At 40.2% G+C, this 13,875-nt stretch overlaps 1 protein-coding gene across 1 annotated transcript; it reads right to left on the reverse strand.

Annotated features, from left to right (window-relative positions):
• Positions 1–369: 369 nt before the first annotated feature.
• Positions 370–12,908, reverse strand: Cht7 (chitinase 7). The gene is made up of 15 exons (XM_034324562.2): positions 12,653–12,908; positions 4,250–4,328; positions 4,014–4,174; positions 3,696–3,933; positions 3,446–3,625; positions 3,239–3,362; positions 2,856–3,165; positions 2,274–2,700; positions 1,986–2,203; positions 1,746–1,900; positions 1,535–1,675; positions 1,136–1,469; positions 933–1,055; positions 659–860; positions 370–578 (listed from the first exon to the last, which is right to left on the reverse strand). The coding sequence occupies exons 1-15, from the start codon at positions 12,653–12,655 to the stop codon at positions 370–372; spliced, it is 2,904 nt and encodes a 967-aa protein (XP_034180453.2). The 5' UTR covers positions 12,656–12,908.
• Between the last annotated feature and the right edge of the window lie 967 nt (positions 12,909–13,875).

Consider the following 13,875-nt stretch of genomic DNA (forward strand, 5'->3'; position numbering starts at 1 on the left):
TTTGCTATCACACTTAACCACCGGTCGGAAGGAGAAAGGAAATTGTTTCTTTCGTAAAATCTTGTTTCTTTTTATTTACAAAACGTAACCATCATGGTAGTTCGATAGCGTGCATTTTTTTTATACAAATGACAGAGACAGAATAAAAAGAAAGGCGTAAGGATATAAAAAAGAGGAGTTTCAGGAAGGGGAGGATAAGAGGAAGAAAATTTCGTGGAAAGACAAAATTTCACGGCAACGCATTGGTAACAAATTTTCAACTTATTTCTCAACGAATCGTTCAAATTCATTGTCATCGTTTCTCGCGTTTTTTATAGCACAACCGCGTGTGCCGCAGAGAATAATTCTTAAATATCGCGTATCATTTTGTTACACTGGTGGCGCTTGCGTGTGTTGCAGACAACCCTCGACATTTTCTGGCCAATCGCAGACGTTCTCGTTGGGGTTGAATACCAGATTCACTGGACAGGGCATGTGGTGTTTCCTTTCACCCTCGCACATGTAATACATGGTGCAATCGTTTTTATCCTGATGATACGATATGTGATTATCTTCCTCGTCGCAGGTCACTTCATGAGCTGCAACATTTCATTCCATTGTTTCAATACAATTTTCTGTATTTATAAATAATTATAATTTGTTACAACGAGATACTTACGATCTTTGGTGGTATATCTCCCGTTCCTTAGGTTGCTCTCGTAAGGACCATCGTATTCTAGCTTCACTTTGTAATCTTGTAACTCTTTCTTCATTGCTTTGATCAACGGATATTTTCCAGATCCACAGATCCCTTTAAAGTCGTCCATATCCACGGACCAGATCATTATACCACCGAAACCTTCTTCTTTCAGCCATTGCATCTAACATAATTAATCAATACTTATTAATAAAAAAAAATCAAAATTATTAACAATTATTGACACAATGTATACCTTATTTATAAGGCTTCTTTCATCATCGAATCCGACCCATTGGTCCTCTTTGTAAGCAAATGGTACTTGTTGCTCGCTGTCCCATACTAGGGTAGTGTTATCTTCGTTCAGGAAGCCACAGATCTACATGTGTTCGTTTAATAGCATTAGCGGTGTAAACGCGTTGTAACATACTTAAGAGTAAGTTAATCCTGTAAATATACCTCGTAGTAGGAGAGAAATCCGGATTCATTAGTGAAGTTACCAGCTGTACCTCCTCCGGATGCTGGTGCCCCGATATCAAACTTCTCTTTGTCTACTAAGGTGAAAGATCTTCCATACGTTGGCATACCGATCATTAACTTCTCTTTCGGAGCACCCTGCTTCACCCATTCCCTCGCACTATAATCAACTGTCAATTTTTTCTGATAACTGGTCGCGCTTTCCAAGGGGAACAGAGGGCTGTTGTGACCAACTTGTCTCTCCCATTGGCCATGAAAATCGTACGTCATGACGTTGATGAAATCTAGGTATTTAGATATCTCAGGTACGTCGTATCTAAAATAATTCAAAAATGAGACTAGGAATGTATAAAAGGAAAGAAAGAAAAATTCGAAACTTACCCAGCAGCAATTGCTTCGAAACTAGCAGGCACAGCCGCTGACAAGATTAATTTTGGTTGATTGGAACTCTTCGCTTCACCCTCGAAAGCCAATCGAAGTTCTTTCAAAAGATTTACATAAGCTGTTCGATCGTCTCCACCTCTGAAGAATTGATTCTCATAAAAATTGTCCTCCGCAGAAAAATTACATTAGGAAAATCGAAAGAAATTACCGAGGATATTCCCAATCAACATCTAGACCATCGAATTTGTATTCTCTCAGGAAATCAATGGCTTCGTACACGAATTGATTCATACGGAAAGTATTGCTGGTTAATTCTTTGAATGGCGTCGATCCGAATGCCCAGCCACCGATTGCCAATAGTATCTATTACATTGTAATTGAAAATTAAAAAATTACAATTTTAATTTCAAGGTAAACAAATTTTCAGGAACATTAATAAAAATGGTACTTTGATATCAGGATTCTTATCGCGAAGAGCAATCAGTCGTCCGTACATCTCCGCGTCTTTATCGCTTTCTTCCACCAGCAAATGGTTCTTCAGGGTCGCGAACGCGTAAACTATGTGGGTGCAGAGAGTAGAATCGATGTCTTCCGGCATGAATTTACCGGCACCTGGCCTTCTGTGCGACCAATTTGTTAAATAACAAAATGATTGGGCTTCCCTTTCTGCGAAGAAGAAAGGAATTCTTGTTTCAAATCGAACGTAGCATAGAATTTCGTGTAAGAGATTAAGTACCATTGGTAGGAGGGCTGATAACAAGTTGAGACGTTTTCTGAACCTTCTTCGCTTTACTGAGAACATCGCTGACGGAGATTTTGTACGGTTCAGGTTTCTTCAAGATATTTTCCGAGACGGTAGAAGCAACAGCGCTCCAATCAACGTCCTTAGCATTGGAACCTCTAGAGATTCCTAGCAATTCTTCTCTCATCGCTCCGATTAAAGGATACCTAACGTTTCCACCGCAAGCGGTGCCGTTGAAATCGTCCATATCAACCGTCCACACCATAGCCCCACCGTAGCCCTTGTTCTTCAGCCAGTCCATCTTAATTCGAGTTGATTTCTCGTCGTCGAAACCGACCCACTGATCGTTCAGTACCATATATGGTACCTTCATCTCGTCGTCCCAGATGTAGATCGCGCCATTTTGTAGCATCTCGCAAATCTAGAAAAATATGAAGCTTGGATTCTTGTAACAAGGATCATTCAATCGGTTGATATAAGATAGAAAAATATCCTTTTCAATTTAAATTCCTGTCCTCGAAATGGCACCGTTCGTCAACGATGGCTTACGTTTCGAGGGAAGCGATTGGCAAATACCTCGTAATAGGCAAGAAAGCCAGATTCCTTGGTGTATTCGCCAGCCTTTCCACCGCCGCTAGCAGGTGAATGAACACGGAAATTGGCGGGATTCGAGAGAGTGAAGGATCGTCCGTAGGTTGGCATGCCGATTATTAATTTCTCTTTGGGTGCACCCAAACGGACCCACATCGAAGCTGCGTTGTCTACGCTCAGCTGCTTTTGCCATTCGGAGTCCAACGACGAAGCGTACAGAGGGGCGTTGTGACCCGTTTCTCTTTCCCATTTACCGTGAAAGTCGTACGCCATTAGATTGATGAAGTCCAAGTAACTGAAGTTGACGGACAATTATGAAGAAATGTTAATGTCACGGTTGAAGTATATTATTAAATATCTTGCATTACCTGGCAACAGCTGGGACATCGTATCCACTCTTAACATTATCAGGACCAACTGGCACGGCAGCTGTTAACAAAAGTCTTGGCATTTTCTTCTCTTGAGCCTCGGCTTCGAATGCTTCTCGAAGCTCTGCAAATTTAAGATTATCGATTTTTGATAAAATAAAAGCCAGGGGTGAAGTACTACGATCCAAGTTCCTTTCTTTAAGTTACCTTTCAATAGAAGAACGTAATTCTTCTTGTCGTCACCTCCTTTCGGATATTCCCAATCGATATCGAGACCGTCGAAATTTCTGTCTCTTAAATATGGTATAGCGCTGTAAATGAAGGTTTGTCTTGCGTACCTGGTCGAGGATACGTCTTTGAATTTTTGAGTGCCAAAGGACCAACCACCTAATAATCATACGATTAATCAATTTCAATATATAATTATTATATAGATATATTTTAAAAAAGAATTTACCAATCGCAAGTAAAATTTTTAGAGACGGATTAGCTTTCTTCAGATTTACAATTTTCTCGTATAATCCGATCTTTCCATCTTTAGTTTCATCGTTTGATTCGAAACTGGTCAGTTTGTTCTTTTTCAGCCAACCGAACGCGAAGATAATGTGAGTGCACAGGTCGGGTTGTATATCTTCAGGCATGAATTTTCCAAGTTTCGTCCGGTATTGAGACCAGTTCGTGTAATAGCATACAATCTATAGAAATCGAATCGATATTTATTTAATTTTAATTACATTTCACTCAGCTCTGCCGTTCAATTCATTATCGTACCTACCTTGTAGTCTTCCGATTTGCCAATTTGAATTTCATTCTTTTTACTTTTGTTGGTTATACGATTTCGTGTGACTTTGAACCTGTTCACGCTAGCCGAGACTTCCTGATCGTTCGAGATCGACGGGGCGGCTGTTGTTGGCCTGCGAAATCTTTTTCGTGCACCTATTCCAAGTATGTTTCTATGTTAATTATTATTTCATTTATTTAGGGAACGTGGCACCGACTGCTGTACGTTACCTTCTGCATTGTCGAGGTTGCCGAAAAGTACGATCAAGCAGACGAGTAGCAGCCAACAGGTTGTTCTGCTGGTCAACACCTGAAAAGAAAGTGAACGCGTAACTGATTTGTTCTGTTACGTTTGAACGTTCGACCAAAACGGAAACATGAAATACTGAAACATTTCAGGGGCTCACATAAGGCGATTTTGCGTCTAAGAATGCAAGAAGAGTAATGTTTACTTGAATATTAATCTAAATTAGTTGTACAAGCTTTAATGTTAATTTTATAAATTTTATTTGAGCTATTTTTTTTCATGTCGTATATGTAAAGGGGGACTTTTCCTCGGATCCTCGAAATCTCAGGACCGGCTCTGAGGATTCCTACCTTATCTTACGATATACATTTAGAACGAAATAAGGATTTTAAATAACTGATTATTACCGCCCTTGAGTTACGCTTCCTGAAATTAAAGAGACAACAAGAAAACGCTAGTCACGAGAGATCGTGTCATAAAAAGTAGCGAAAGTTATTTGCGGTTTCTTTGATCGGTTACCGAGCGGATATTTGACGATGCTCAATCGAAAATTGAAACTTCCTTGTTGGATGAAGATAGAGGTAATCGTTTAAGTAAGAAATAAAAGATTATTTTATTGAGGAAGATTCCATAGAAAGTTCCCTTTCTGAGATTATTATGTTCTTCTAAAAATGCAGTTTATTATATTTAGCAAAATTAAACGGTACTATATCTTTGCTTATATAAATAGTGTAATAGAAAAGAAATAGACGATAAAACACTGTAGAATTTCATAAATTTAGACTTCATATTTATTATATTTTCAAGTGGCGATTTTTGAATAAAGACGGCATCTATCGACGAAATCGAAAAGCGCGTGCTTTTAGCACTTGGCGATAGATGGCGTCGCAAACGTGTTTCACCCCTTTCCGGTTGCCGCCAAACCGGGAACATCCTGTAGAGATCGACGGCTCCTTAAAAGGTAACTATAATTTTGTTAAAAATGATCTTTCACGGTATCCTGTTAACCATGACCCCGAAAGTGTTCCAGGGATAATTAACACCAGCGAGGCGAACGAGTTGGCAACCTTTAATTTAACTGCAATTGGAACACAATGCGAAGAGAGATCTTGCCGAGCGTTTGCTCGTCTTCTCGTGACACTTAATCGTAATAACGAAGGGAAAGCAACGTTGACATAAATAGAAACGCAAAATGCAATGGTGCGGTAAGTCGTATACGTTTTCTAAAACATTAATCGGCTTCGAAATCGCTTTTAGTCCTTTCGCTTTTCTTTGCATTTCCCCGCCATAGAAACGCGCTTATGATCTTTACAATAGCCAATGGCTCAACGTAACTCACGTTAATTTACAATAAAAAGAACGCCCGCGAAATAGAACGATTCTATCTAAAAGTCTCGTTACTGAAATATACAAAAAAAAACATTTTCAAAACATTTCTCATGCATTATTGTTACACCTTGTATATTGCAATATATGCATGATAAAATATGAAAGTGTTTCGTGCAACAATCTCGCATCTGGAATCTAAGCGAACCTATGGAATGTGATTCAGAATAGTTTCGTAACAAAGTGGAAAAAGGTATTTTCACAGCATTGTCGTTTAAATCAGCAATTACACTGATGAGAGGCTTTATTATATTCGCAATTATTCCACGTTATACTTCTTAGCTGCATCGTTATCTTTACTCGGTTAATTAGTGTAAAGCATCGGGCAAGAGCATAAATTAATACCAGTCGAGAGAAGATAAGTAAACTGACACCTGGTTGATTCATTTACATCGAACAGATTTTTCCCGTCGATTTTACTTTTTCTTTACACACTGCGAGCATGATTTATGAAAAGAAAACTCTAGAAATTAAAAGATATCTCTTTTTAAGTCTCTGAAATATGATATTTAAAAAGTTGATCGTTTACGCGAGATAATGTAAGGTTAGGTCGCCTAACCTGACCTATGCACAAGAAAGAACGCTTTTATCCATAATATTGGAATATTTGAAATACTATCGAAAGGATAGTCGTGCTTCAGTAAATCTTGAAACCTGAACGAGGTAAGAGCTCGGTTGGAAGGAGAACGTTGAAAATTATCGTCCTGTCTAGTCACGGATACTTGACTGACTACATAACACGAGAAGTCGTGCGCCATGGTAAAAGGAGCCGTCCTAAAAGCGCAGCATAGAAATCTATCGGTATCCGTCTCGTTTCAGCTCTCGTTTTCTTGCTCGCTCGTTGCACGCCTCCACGTACATATTTAACAACGTTGCAATATAGCATAGAAGAACCTTTCGGTCTGCTAAATTTCATCAAGAAAGCAGATGCACCCGTGGATAATGGAAAATGGCGCGAGCGCCCAAAGCGGCCCGCGGGCATAACTGCGGGCACAGATTTGCGTTCGACGAGAGATAAAGATTATTTAGCCCAGGGGCGGGCAATTGTTTTGGCTCGGTGGGCCACTTTGTGGAAGTGGAATTTGTGGATTGCATTCATTAGTTAATTTTGTTAAAATAAATAAAATAAATATAAATTCAACGAATCTTCGGTCGCGCAGGAATGAAATCTCGGTTCAAGGCGGATTTTTCTGTCTTGGCGGGCCAGAAAAAAAATTCTTAGCAGGCCGTATGTGGCCCGCGGGCCGCTATTTGCCCACCCCTGAATTATCCCGATTGACACACGAATCGTTATATAAATTAAACGTGAAATTTACGCGAAGGAACGAATCGTTTGTTACGTTTTGCAAGAACAACTTTGCCGCGTGTATGCCCGTCGCATTAATTAACGAGAACATCGACCTTCGTCGCGTTAAAAGCTTTCACGAATACCGACCTTATTATACAATGTTAACGCCTTGCGGCACGCACTTTTTTCATTAAAATTCCCACCGCATGGATTACCTAAGTTACGACCTGTCGGCCGAGAAATGACAATTATCGAGAGGCAAGAGAGATGTAGTAGAAAATGATAAATAGATTAACTACTACTCACATCTGTCAAAATAGGTAATAGCACATATGAATTTTTGGAACTAAGGAGGGGAAGGAATTAGTAATTCTAATAAAAACGAACATGTTTAAAAAAAAATTATCCAAGTTTTTCTAAAATCGTAAATGTATGAAATTAACTCGCTCCGGCAATCTAGTGTTAAAACAGGACACCCTGTATACGCGTTGCTCGCAGAGAAAGGGTTGAGCAAGTCTCGAGTTGAATAAGTTGTTACACGATACTGTTATTAACCGTTACGTCAGCACAGCTTCTATTAATTATTTCTGTCGATCGAATGACTAATAAAAAACGCTAGTTTTCGAGCTTTCATAAAACAGATCGATCGACTTGTAAAATAACGAGATTAACCGTGCGCTTTTATCGTCGAGCCAATAAAACGAACGTCGCGTATGCCGTGCAATTATAATTAGCAGAATCGATTAAAATCAATCGTTCTTAACGTATAACCGCACGACAGGGAAGTTTTATATACACGTTTCTACTGTAATACATATAGGTTCCTCGAGCAACGGTTGCATTGATTTCAATCTCGAACGGTTGCAAGAATTGCAGCAACGACGTTGTTGAAACAAGACTGACAATGGAGGCAAAAAAAAGAAGGAAGAAAAAAAGAAGAAAAGAAGGATTCAGAGAAGCAACGAGGATGGAGGCGATTGCAAGATGGGAAAAGCACAAGGTTCTCGAGAATCGTTCGAACAACGATGGAATGTACGTACAAAGTAGACAGAGACAGGAAGCCGGTCGATTGTGCGCCGGAAACGCGTGTGGCTATTTGCCGGAGATCCATGGCAACCATACTGAAAAATGTGTTTTCACGGTGAAATCGTGTTGAAGTTCCAAAGATGTTCGTTCTTCGTACAAACTCGACAGGATCGACAGGAAGCGTGGCGAATGTTCAGCTTACTATTCGATTTCAATATGGCGAACGGAAGTCGGACATCCGAGTTAAAATGGAAGAAGAATTTTTGACGGAGAAAATTCTATGATCTTTTCTCAACATTGTCGCGATCGAAAGAAGAAGTTGGTGAAACGAAAAGAAGAAAGGAGGTGAAAATGGTAGGAGGACGTAAAAGAAAGCTAAGCACAGTGTCCGAGTATGGTTTACGGTACTTCATTCTCTGTCGCGATGAGAAAACGCTTCTCTCCTCGGCCTTTTCACGTTTCTTCGCAATTCTTGTCGAGTTCCATTCAACCGAGCTTCGAACAAAATTAACGCGGGTCACCGTCGATTTTTCACGCATCGAGAAACGTTCTGATCGAGGAACACGATAAAGAAAATGATTCTTAAAACAATTGAACCGTGTCGAGAGATACGAACTCTCTCGTTCGTTATCGAACGTCTGAAATGGAGCGACACGTAAGGAAATTTCGTAAAACATTAGCTTACGTAAGAGGAGGGAAGAGAAAGATGAACGAACGAAGCGTGACGTTGGAAAAGGACAAAAGTGGAGAAAAGGGAAAGAAAATAGGAACCGCATGGTCGCGGCCGATATCCGGCGACTATATAATCGAAGGAATAATTACGTTCTCCCCTTAATAGGCGATCTTGAGAATCGATTTCTCTGCTCGCGGAGAATCGATAATAATCGTTCCGTTGCGTTCTCCGCGGTTGCGAAAATCTGGAACATCGAACGCGTCGCGCGTCGGTGAAATTTTTACGGATGGTCGGTTAATCTACCGAACGGAACGTTGAATTTCTTCGACTGTGACAGAAACAAAATTGTACGATCGCGTTGTTGCAATTAATTAAGGAAAAGCAGTTGAAGAAATATATATACAGCCGCGTTTCTACGTTTTCCATAAATCGAGGCGAAAGAATTTCTTCGCCAAAAGCGTGGAGAGCTCGGTCGAAAGAATAATAGATCCTTCTCCGGGCTTTCACTCGATTCCAGGTTAAACGTTAATTGCCGTCTGTTAATAAAATCTGCAACCTGGTTCTCGCAGAAAATGTTCGCGAGATTCAAATTTCAGTGAAAGTAGGAAGAGAGACCGGAAGTGGCCTCTAGGTGGCCCGGGGCTACTAATTCCATGTGTTAATTGTAGCAAATATATTCGTAAACGTTTAACAGAATTTATTGACAACTTTTCTGCGGGCTTATCGTTTTATTTGCCATTCGTTCGATTTTTTTCAAAATTCGCAAAGATTTGCGATTGGTTTTCGAAAAACTTTTTACGATCCGTCTGATTTGCGCGACGAGCCGATAAAGAAGGCAATGACCGACTTTAGTGGCCTCGCTTCGATACGAGCATTTACGAAGGAAAAGTGTGCGCACCAGGCGAGCTACACGAAATCACGCGGCAATTTCTTCTCGATCCTTCGTTACCAGGCATCTCTGATCAATTAAGAGGACTACATTAACGAGTTCGAACCGAGTACCTTGAAAATTAAGATTCCGAGGATACCATTTGTTCTAGAGAAGCCTACTTTGCTTGGTACTCGATGTCTACCCCTTAGGAGAGTGGTTCTTAATCTTTTTGAAATCAGGGAAAACAATTTGATGAAATAGAAAGATAATATTTTATAAATAGAAAAATAATATACAGACATATGACTTTTATTAAAAATTAAACCGATTATTACATAACAAAAAAGAAATAAGGCTTTATACAGATTTCTGTGATATTAGGTCTAATATTTGATATTTGATAAGAAGATTTAAATCAAATCTCCTTATCCACGTTTTATTAATTATATTATAAAAATCACTTTCAAAAAAATTGGGCTTTCGGTAAAGAACCAGTGCCTTAGGACAACATCTTCTTAGATTTATAGAATACTGATTGGTGGGTGACATCTACAGTATTATCTTATTGAAATCCGATGCATTTGCAGGATCTATTATTTCCAGATAGTAGTACAATACCGCAATAGGTAGGTGTACAGCCGTTCGTGGATCTTACATAAGGTTGCGAGTTGTCAGACCTGTTGTTCGTTCTCAAAGCAACAGTATTTCAAGCTGAAAACATTGCCAACCTGTTCGAAGGGAAAAACTCGTGGCTACTTCGTTGTTCGTCGCGGTCGCGAGAATTTCTTTCTGCCGTGAACACCGAGCACACCTATCGTTTTCAGGCAACACACGTTTGCCAGGCAAACGTTTTCACTCGACTTCCGCCGGAGGCTCGCGGTACCGAGCTACGCTTATGAAACTATCAACAGTTTCCTGTCGCGCGAACGTTCCCGGGAAATCTATCGAATTTCTTCGATCACCTTTTCCGTCATTCCTCATTTTCTATAAAAAATATTTTGCTTTATAACATGATAGAAACTAGAGAAAATTCTATGATGAAAGCTCCGGTATCTCTGATTATATTCTTCGATCCATCGGTAAAAACGCGTTCGTTTAGTTGTCCGTTCGCACTCGGTACATTCCACGGGGAGTTGAACGAGAAAAAAGTTCGGGTAGAAAGCAGTTGGAATCCGGTCGAATTTCTATCTAAGCACGCCGGTGCACCCTATCCTTGCTGCGTTCACTCACGCCGCGTTGCAACGAGCGAGCATAAATGCGTTTGCGAAAACGAACCGTGCCGATGTTTTCTAAAAAGCAAACGTTAAGTCTGTCACGGATTTCGTTTCTATTCCCGGCATCGATTCCGATCGGTAACGTTTGATTTGCATGGAAATTGCCGATGTTCCAGTTTCCAGTCGCTTTGAATATATAGAGGCTCTTTCAAAAGCAGGATGCTAGGATAGCAGGTGATTTAAGATAGAAATGTTTTCTTTTAGTTGTAATTCAAGATGTTATTTAATTAATTAATGAAATTGTTAATGGCACGTCCTTAGAGGCCAAAAATATCCCGGTGAACGGGCTGACCCGCGCGAACCAGGATAGCAGGTGATTTAAAATAGAAATGTTTTCTTTTAATTGTAATTTAAGATGTTATTTAATTAATTAATGAAATTTGTAAATGGCACGTCCTTAGAGGCCAAAAATATCCCGGTGAACGGGCTGACCCGCGCGAACCAGGCTGTCGGAGGTTTCACCGATCGGTGTCATTGGATGTAGAAACAACTTTTCTCTTTTTCTTTACCGTTACGCGGCTAGTCACGATTAGCGATTGCCAGGGACGCTCATTAATAATTCAGCGCGATACGTTGCATTCGAGGATGTCCACCGGGTATCGGCCATTTTGAACTACAAAAGGAACCTCTGCGATATAACGAGCATCGAAAATGGACGCGATCGTTGATTATATTCGGCTACCTCGACTTTCTTTTCTTCTTCACTGTTGACAATTATTTAACAGGTTCAAGAAAATTTTTTGACCAAAAACCTCTTTCGGCTCAAAATGACCTTGAAATCGTTTGGTACACCTCCACTTCCGGAATCGATACTGTTTCATTTTTTCCTACTAACAATTCTTTTTTTTTTTCTTCTACTTTTTATCGAATTGACCCAGTTACATGGGACAGCCTGTACAATATCCTGCTCCTTTCAATCTCGTTTCGAATTTATTCGATTATCAACGAACAGAATCGACCCACGAGGTCGTCGCACGACGAAAGTGAGAGGGCTCGGGTAACCCGGAAGGACGAAACGAGTTCTCGGTACTTGTTACATCGAAGGTCCTCAGGAACGCGTAGGCTGAGGACTGTCAGAGGTACGACCGATTTACGGGACATATATATCGGCGAACGCTATTCGCGATTCACTTTCCTTCCAAAAAGTTTCTTAACCTTGTACCGAACGATTCCGGTTCGCAGGTATTCGAACCTTGACAATAATTATTCTCGATTGAATAAATTATCCCGAACTGATGAAAACATCGAACGATTTCGTTAGTTTCAAACTTTCTGTATTTTATATGAAAATCAATCAAAATTATAATATCCACAAAATTATCCAATTTGACACTTTCTAAGGATTTCAAGAGGCTACGAACGTTTCAGTTGTCAAACTCGCTCAACGTCGACACGTGGATTAAGTGGCCGAAATATCCTATCAGTCTGGCCGGGAAAAAGATGAAAAAAAAAAAAAGAAAAACGTCACATAGCCCTGTCACGATCTCGATGTATGTTTTAATCCTTTCCGAATCGATCTCTTTTCAGACCGGTTCCACGGTGGTCTTACATGAATCCACGCGTGATGTAATATCGTTCGAATGGAAAAAATAAAACGAGGTTGAAAATGGAGCCGGCTCGCGTTGGAAAAGAAATATTTTTTTTTTCAATGAAAGATAACAATCTGTAATTTAGAAAAAATTGTGATCCAAGTCTCTCCGAGTTTCTTCCTTGTTCTGAAGGCTCTCCACCCTTGAATTTTCAAAGTTAGATTTCAATGAAAATTTCGAGGAAAATTAAGAAAATTCGACGAGTCTCTCCCTCGTTTTCCTCGTCTCTCCCCCGGTGTCCACCCCGTAAACATCATCCCCATAGGTAAATCACACTCACCATGATCCGTCTAGTATTTCGTGCAAGCGTAACGCTCCCAAAGCGGAAAGTAGCACCAAGATCGTCGACGAGAAACGCGTTTGAGAAATCGCGCTCGAGCGGGCAAACAACGAGCGTTCGTGAGCGGCGAGAAACAGTGTCGGTACGATGATTGAATTAAAAAATATCGTGATCGATGCTGAATCAATAATCGTGGATCCACCGCCGCATGATGGAAGAACTGTCACTGACAACAGTTCAGAAAGCACTGACCGTAGTGAACCAGTGCTCGCTGTCATTCTCCCCCTCTCCCTCCTCTTTCCCTCTTTCACGCGCAAACACTTGCTTGCTAGTTTATTCTCTCTTTGAAGAGAACGAGCTCTGCCCCTTTCGTTAGCCTCATTCAAACATCGATCCTCCCTTTCTTACTTTCTTTTTCTCTCCTGTCCAATTATCCCCGGGGTTAATTGACGTCGAATTAAGTAAACGACAATCGTAGACGCGACGATATTGTCCTCGTCGATCCTCGAAACAATTAAACTCACCTTTCATTTTGTGTACAGTTTGCGATGGAGAACGATGCTATAGAAAGCTGCATAGACGGCTGCTAGACTATTTGAATTCGTTATTATTACGATGACGAGGAAGGGAAAGGGTGAGTAAGGTTCCTTAAGAAGGGACTGGGATAATCCTTTTCATAGTTCATTAGCCTTCGAGACTGGTAGTGAAAAAGATTTATTTCATAGAGAATTACAATAAGACCAAAAGTAGACCACAAGATATCTTATTATCTTATCACAATACACATATTCCACTGTTTCCAAAATATTAGAAACTTACTAAATTTACTAAGAATATTCTTCTTTTCACTAGATGTTCCAAGTTTTCCCTGACCCAGTTACGTGGAACACCCTGTATATTTGAACAGTTTTAAGATTAAGTTTTATTCGTTCGAAAGCCAGAGACTTGGAAAATCCAGAGTATCGTTCCGTTTCCCTTTAACCATTGATTTATCATAAGACCGCTCGCAAATGAAATTCAAATGCGCCTGGTAAGAAGTGGACCGTAGGATTTGCGAACCGGTTTCACCAACAGCAAGGAAACACGAATGTCCTGGGTCACTTTGAACTTTGTAGGACGCGAGTAAGGTTTAGGAAATTGTTTAGATATCTTCATTCGACTCGCGACCTTCCTCGTGTTTAGGTATCTTTTAAATTGCTTTCCAAATTCAGAGGAGAATTATG

Source organism: Osmia lignaria, chromosome 7 (genome assembly GCF_051020975.1).
Source record: "Osmia lignaria lignaria isolate PbOS001 chromosome 7, iyOsmLign1, whole genome shotgun sequence".
NCBI classification, from domain to species: Eukaryota; Metazoa; Arthropoda; class Insecta; order Hymenoptera; family Megachilidae; genus Osmia; species Osmia lignaria.